Raw genomic sequence first — 7,313 nt, 5'->3', positions numbered from 1 at the left:
TTCGCAACAACGTAATTTTTCTGGCGAAACCAGAGTCATCAAATAAGCTTTTGAGTTTAGTCCATAATTCAAACGTAGTTTTGATGCCTTTTACATGGACATACAAGGAAGGGTCGATTGTCAAAATCAATTTTGCACGGGCTTTTTCGTCATCTGCAACTTCTGTACCCGTAGCTTCTGGCTTACGCGTAATAAACTTCTGCGTGCCCTCTAGGATAAGAAAATTCTCTGCAGCGAAAACCCATTCACAATAGTTCTCTCGGCCACGTAACTTGGGCACATTCGTCACATAGTTTGGTGACGACATCTTCGGATTTCTGTCACAGATCGCACTCACAATATATCACACACGATACACTATAAACTGGCAATCTAATACTTGACTAACCCCCCGTATTTATCACTTTAAATCGCCCATAACCTATAATTAATAAAATACGTTCATGTTAACCGAAGACTATTTATTGTGTGACAGAAAGATCATAGGTGACAGAACGACATGACAGCAATTCATATAAAAACATATTTGGAACACCACAGTTCCATATTTAAATCAACACTGTAGATGGCGCTGCTGGATATCATAAAACTACACAAATTTATAATTTCCTGACAAATTGATGATTATGATGAATATTATTCCTGACATTCATATTTTTGACGATGACGGGGGGAGGGGGGGTTCTAGCCGTTAGCGATCCTAGCGGCCCTAAAGTGCATTATTTTGGTGAGTTAGTACATTATTTTTAATCACATAGGCAGAGGATACTTCTTATTTGTGAGTACTGGCCACGGGACTCTCGCCGCCGAAAGAAGTATCAATCCTCGAATGACATCAATTCAAATATATCTTTCTGTTATTGCTGTCAATCATTCATTCATTGTATGCGAATAAATAACATTGTGCCTGTGCTCCGTGATTTCCCTATTTCTCCAGCTGCCCTCTCATATTCCCTCACAAATGGTAGCAGAGCGTGGTTCCTGAAACGCCGCGCCTGGAAATAATCGAGATGGCATCGACAAGTTATAGAAATATTGAAACATTGAACAAGTCAAATTATGACACATGGTGCTTACAAGCGCAAGCCCTCCTGATAAAAAACGATTATTGGGACATCGTCAGTGGCGAGAAAGTATTGTTACCAGAAGCGGATGAGACGACGAAGTCAACATTCACCAAGGAAGATTTGAAGGCAAGGGCTGAAATTTTTCTTTTGCTGTCACCTTCCGAACTAAAACAAGTGAAGACCTGCACGTCATCAAAAGCCGTATGGGACAAATTAAAAGCGATTTATCAAAGCACCGGCCCTGCGAGGAAAGCAACCTTGCTAAAACAATTAGTTCTAAAACGGATGACCACAGAAGAAGATATCCGTGATCACTTAAATAATTTCATGGACATCAAAGACAAGCTAGCCGACATGGACATAAAAATACCGTCGGAATTGCTAAGCACAATGTTACTCTACAGTTTGCCAACAACATATTTTCATATGTTTCTACTTTCGCATCGCAATTGAATCAAGAGACGCCCTGCCCGATCCTGACGACCTGAAGGTAAAAATTCTTGAAGAATATCAGGCCAGGAGTGCTAGTGAACAACCAGAGAGCTCCGAAGCGTACCATTTCAAGAAAAAGAACACGAAACCGTACTGCAAGAGCTGCAAAAAGAAAGGTCACACTACTGAGGCATGTTGGAACAAGAAGAAGACTTCAAATGAGAAAACGAACAGTAAACAGACTAGCAACTTCAACGTCTGTCTGAGTACCGTAAATTCAAGCGCCAGAGAAGACATTTGGTGTTTAGATAGCGGCTGTTCTTCCCACATTTGCGGCGACAAATCTAAATTCTTCAACATAACTTCAGAAAACGGCACGCTCAAGTTAGCGTCAAAGAAATGCACAAGTAACATTGAAGGAAAAGGAAGAGTAACAGTCAAGACAGAAAAGGGTGATGGTTACAACATAGATGACACCTTATTCGTTCCTGACGTATCAGTAAACCTAATGTCCGTTGGAAAGATTACCGACAAAGGATTTAAGGTAATTTTTGACAAAAACAAAGCTCTTATCACACGGATGAATGGCAAAATATTACTGACAGCTCAGAGAAGAGATGAACTGTACTACCTAAAATTCATGAAAGAAGCAACTGCAAACTACACACCCAAAAGGCATTGTGACATCATGGCATTTAAAACTTGGCCACATAAATGAAAAGGACCTTAACAAGATGGCCGCAGATAACCTTATGTACGGATTGAACCTACGTAAAGAAAAATTAGACACCTGCGAGACCTGCATCAAAGGCAAGATGTCAAGATTACCTTTCACAAGACATGATGATCTCTAGACGACGCAACCGCTAGAAATCATACACAGCGACGTTTGTGGACCCTTCGAATGTGAGTCACTGACAGGCTCAACATATTACGTCACATTCATTGATGATTTTACCCGCTACTGCTACGTATATTCATCAAGAAGAAAAGCGACGTATTCAAATGTTTCCAAACTTACAAAAATGAAGTTGAGACGCTCCATAACAAGAAGATTCGACACCTGCAATCTGACAACGGGACAGAAATAAACATCCAAATAGTCATGACAGACGACAAATAGAGGTAGAAATCACGGAGCACAGGCATGAAGACCCCCTCAAAATTCCAGTGATATCCGCTCAAGAAAACAGGCACAATGCAACAGATTCCATTCAAGAAGACGAGCCAGAAGAAGCAGATAACTTCGATGACGCTCCAGAGGTTGCTGAGATACCCGAAAACGAAAGGCAGATACCTGAGAACGAGAGGCAAATACCTGAGAATGGGAGGCCCCAAAGAGAAAGGCACCAACCTTCATGGTGGAAGGACTTCATACTAGGTGACAGAGAAGAATGTCACATGCTCACGGAGATAAGCAACCTTTTTGACGAAAATGAAAATGACCAATACTGGCATGATGCAATAAAAGCTGAAATTCGAGCACATGTCAAAAACGGGACTTGGAAGATCGGAAAGAAAACCAAAGGTATGAAAGTTGTTGATTACAAAATGGTACTTAGAAATAAAATTGGACCCGATGACAGCGTTACTAGAAAAGCAAGACTTGTTGCACGGGGCTTCACACAACGACCAGGTATCGACTACAACGAAACATACGCTCCCGTTGCAAAATTAAGTTCGATCAGATCTGTCATTAGCATCGCTATGGAAGAAGGGTTACAGTTGAACCAGATGGACGTAACAACGGCGTACCTAAATGGAGAACTGGAAGAACAAATCGTTATGAAATACCCAGACTACCTAGAAGATTATCTGACAGAAATTATGGTTGAAGAAAGTACAAAAGATGATTTAACTATCTTCAATAAGACGAAGGACATGCTGATAGACATAAAGAATACTCCAAAAGAGAAAGTATGCTGCATTATTAAAGCACTTTATGGACTCAAGCAGGCAGGGAGGCAGTGGTACAAGAAGCTCGACACAGAATTAAAAGACATGGGATTTAAAGCATCAGAGGCTGACCCATGTGTATACGTACTAGAGAAAAGAGGAGCCAAAGTCATAATAGTCATTTATGTCGACGATCTACTAATTGTCTACTCAAGTCCAAAGATACTTAATGAAGTCAAAAATCTACTTAACTCCAAATTCGATATGAAAGATTTGGAAAGACCGAAGAGGCTTATCGGCATAGACGTGTCATATAAAAAGAACGAAATAAAAATAAACCAAGAAAAGTTTATTGAAGACACGCTTAAGAAATTTAGAATTTAAGATTATAGAAATTAAGACTGTAAACCAGTATCCACGCCATTGGAGCCCGGTTAAATTAGAAAAAAGCGAAATGGAGGAGACTCAGCATCTGCAGCTCCTTTACAAAAACCTGATAGGTACACTCATGTACATAGCAGTGGCGACACGACCCGATATTATGTTCGCCATAAGCTACTTATCACAATTTAATGATTGCTATAACGAAGAGCATTTTAAATGCGCTAAAAGAGTACTTCGTTATTTAAAAGAAACAAAGAGTGTGGGCCTGACATTTAAGAAAACCGACAACGATTTGCATAGAATCGCCGACGCAGACTGGGGCTCATGTAAGCTCGACCAAAAGTCGTTTTCAGGCTACTGTTACAAGTATGCTGGTACATGCGTAAGCTGGATGTCGAAGAAACAAAAGAGCATTGCCTTGTCAACAGCAGAGAGCGAGTACATTGCATTGACTGAAGCCGCGAAGGAAGCCATCCACTTGAAGAACCTTTACAAGGACCTAGGGGCTAACTACGAGCGCATAGTCATCCTAAATGACAATCAAGCTGCCCTAAAGCTAAGCCAAAATTCAATGGTAACTTCAAAGTCGAAGCACATTGATTTGAAGATGCACTTCATCAGGGACTGCATCCAAGAAGGAGCAATAGAGGTGAAGTATCTGCAAACCGAGGATATGGAAGCAGACCATCTCACTAAGGCTTTGCCTGGCCCAAGGCTGATGAAACTGAGGATCAGCCTGGGGCTCCACTAACAGCTACGACAGTGCCGTGAAGAGGAGTGTGAGTACTGGCCACGGGACTCTCGCCGCCGAAAGAAGTATCAATCCTCGAAAGACATCAATTCAAATATATCTTTCTGTTATTGCTGTCAATCATTCATTCATTGTATGCGAATAAATAACATTGTGCCTGTGCTCCGTGATTTCCCTATTTCTCCAGCTGCCCTCTCATATTCCCTCACATTATTATATTGTTATCTTTGCAAATGCGAATATTAGATATGTTTTCGATTTCTAAAACATCTTTGTATTATGTGGAATGTAGGTATAAGTAACATAATCTATTATTGTAGTAAGTACATATAAGGAGAGGCATGTTATATGACTCTCCTCCATATTAGGTTAGGAATGTAGTCCATATACGGAGAGTCATGTAAGATGACTCTCCTCTATATAAGGAATGGTATTTAGGTCACGCTACTGGACACCTGAACTGGATACCTTCCACGTGTAAACCTCCCCACCTAAACACGTGTGACCTAAATTCCCAAGTTTATATATATTCTAGGTTTTAATCAATACATTACAGTATTTACTCGGCACTGTTTTACTACTGTCCTGGGTCCCATCCTTACATGGCGACCCTGCCAGGATCGTTAAGTCTCTGACGTCACATGGTGCCTGCCGGTGCAGTATAGGTGGTGCTGCACTGGCGAGGCGCGCTTCAAATTCAAAGTTTTGAAAGTGAAAATATCAAGAAACTAATTTGAAACTCTTAATATATTTATGTGGACATTCGCAAGGAAAACAAAACAGTAAAAAATGAAAATATCTAAAAGCAAAAACTTTGAAAGTGCAAAATAAATAATAATTTAAATAAACTAAAAGTATTAAACCTTAATGTGTGGAAAGTGGACTCTAGTGAAAAACATGTTTTTTCTCTCTAAAATATATTAGGTATGTGAAATAAAATAAGACTTATGTATGTGGACAAGAAGGCAAGTGATATACCTACCAGCGCCGGCTTGTCAATATAAAGTAAATAAAACTATGCTTGTGAAAATCTGTCAGCTATCATCGTGAAGGTGAAATTAAGTGTCAACTGCGAACCAAAACTGTATGTGATGGCGGTCGTTGCTAGCCAGCAACGAAAGCTGTCGGGTGCCGATGGATGACTCTAAGTGGACCCAAATGAACAATAAGAAATGGACATTTATTATCTAGACACGCGGTAGCGTGTCCAGCCAAGTTCAAAGAAAAAGGAACTGGCGACGCAGCAACCGTGTGTAATATTACACGAACCATTTCGAGCTACTTTTGACCCCTTCACAACTTGAAACCTACTTAACCTACACTAATGAAATTTGGCACATGTATTCAAGCCCCTTAGCTTGTCCAAAATACAAAATTTCATAAACGTAGCTCAAACAGTTACTGATAAATTAACGTTTAAAACCGGCATTTTTGTGACTGACTGACATATAGATCATAAACCTAACCCACTTCCAGATGACCTAGAAACTTGAAATTTGGCATCAAGGTAGACTATTAGGTTTATGTAGAGGGAAAAATCTGAAAAGTGGAAATTATTGATATTTCGATGGAAAAAAAATAATTAATACTTAACCTAACCCACTTCTAGATCACTTAGAAACTTGATATTTGGCACCAAGGTAGACTATTGGGTGTATATAGAGGAAAAAATCTGAAAACTGGAAATTATTGATATTTCGAGGGAAAAAAATAATTAATAGTTTTAGACCAAAAACCTAACCCACTTCTAGATGACTTCGAAACTTGATATTTGGCATCAAGATAGACTATTAGGTGTTTATAGAGGGAAAAATCCGAAAACTGGAAATTATTGAGAATTAGATGGAAAAAATAATAATTAATACTTATAGACCAAAAATCTAACCCACTTCTAGATCACTTAGAAACTGGATATTTGGCATCAAGGTAGACTATTAGGTGTATATAGAGGGAAAAATCTGAAAAATGGAAATTATTGATATTTCGATGGAAAAAAAAGAATTAATACTTATAGACCAAAAACCTAACCCACTTCTAGATGACTTAGAAACTTGATATTTGGCATCAAGGTAGACTATTGGGTGTATATAGAGGGAAAAATCTGAAAACTGGAAATTACTGAGATTTAGATGGAAAAAATAATAATTAATACTTATAGACCAAAAATCTAACCCACTTCTAGATCACTTAGAAACTTGATATTTGGCATCAAGGTAGACTATTAGGTGTATATAGAGGGAAAAATCTGAAAAATGGAAATTATTGATATTTCCATGAAAAAAAAAGAATTAATACTTATAGACCAAAAACCTAACCCACTTCTAGATAACTTAGAAACTTGATATTTGGCATCAAGGTAGACTATTAGGTGTATATAGAGGGAAAAATCTGAAAACTGGAAATTATTGATTATTCGATGGAAAAAAAAATTAATACTTATAGACCAAAAACCTAACCCCTCTTCAAGATCACTTAGAAACTTGATATTTGGCATCAAAGTAGACTATTAGGTGTATATATAGGAAAAAATCTGAAAACTGGAAATTATTGATAATTCGATGGAAAAAACATAATTAATACTTATAGACCAAAAACCTAACCCACTTCTAGATGACTTAGAAACTTGATATTTGGCATCAAGGTAGACTATTAGGTTTATATAGAGGGAAAAATCTGAAAACTGGAAATTATTGATATTTACATGTAAAAAAAATAATTAGGTAATACTTATAAACCAAAAACCTAACCCACTTCTAGATCACTTAGAAACTTGATATTTGGCA

The 7,313-nt window shown here is 38.2% G+C and overlaps 1 protein-coding gene across 1 annotated transcript; it reads left to right on the top strand.

The window, feature by feature from the left end:
* The first annotated feature begins 3,849 nt into the window (after positions 1-3,849).
* LOC134803599 (uncharacterized) lies at positions 3,850-4,530 on the top strand. Its single transcript, XM_063776400.1, has one exon. It carries the CDS (start codon positions 3,850-3,852, stop codon positions 4,528-4,530), a length of 681 nt encoding a protein of 226 aa, XP_063632470.1.
* Positions 4,531-7,313: the final 2,783 nt, after the last annotated feature.

This window comes from Cydia splendana, chromosome 26 (genome assembly GCF_910591565.1).
Source record: "Cydia splendana chromosome 26, ilCydSple1.2, whole genome shotgun sequence".
NCBI lineage: Eukaryota > Metazoa > Arthropoda > Insecta > Lepidoptera > Tortricidae > Cydia > Cydia splendana.
This window is presented reverse-complemented; position numbering and strand designations above follow the sequence as displayed.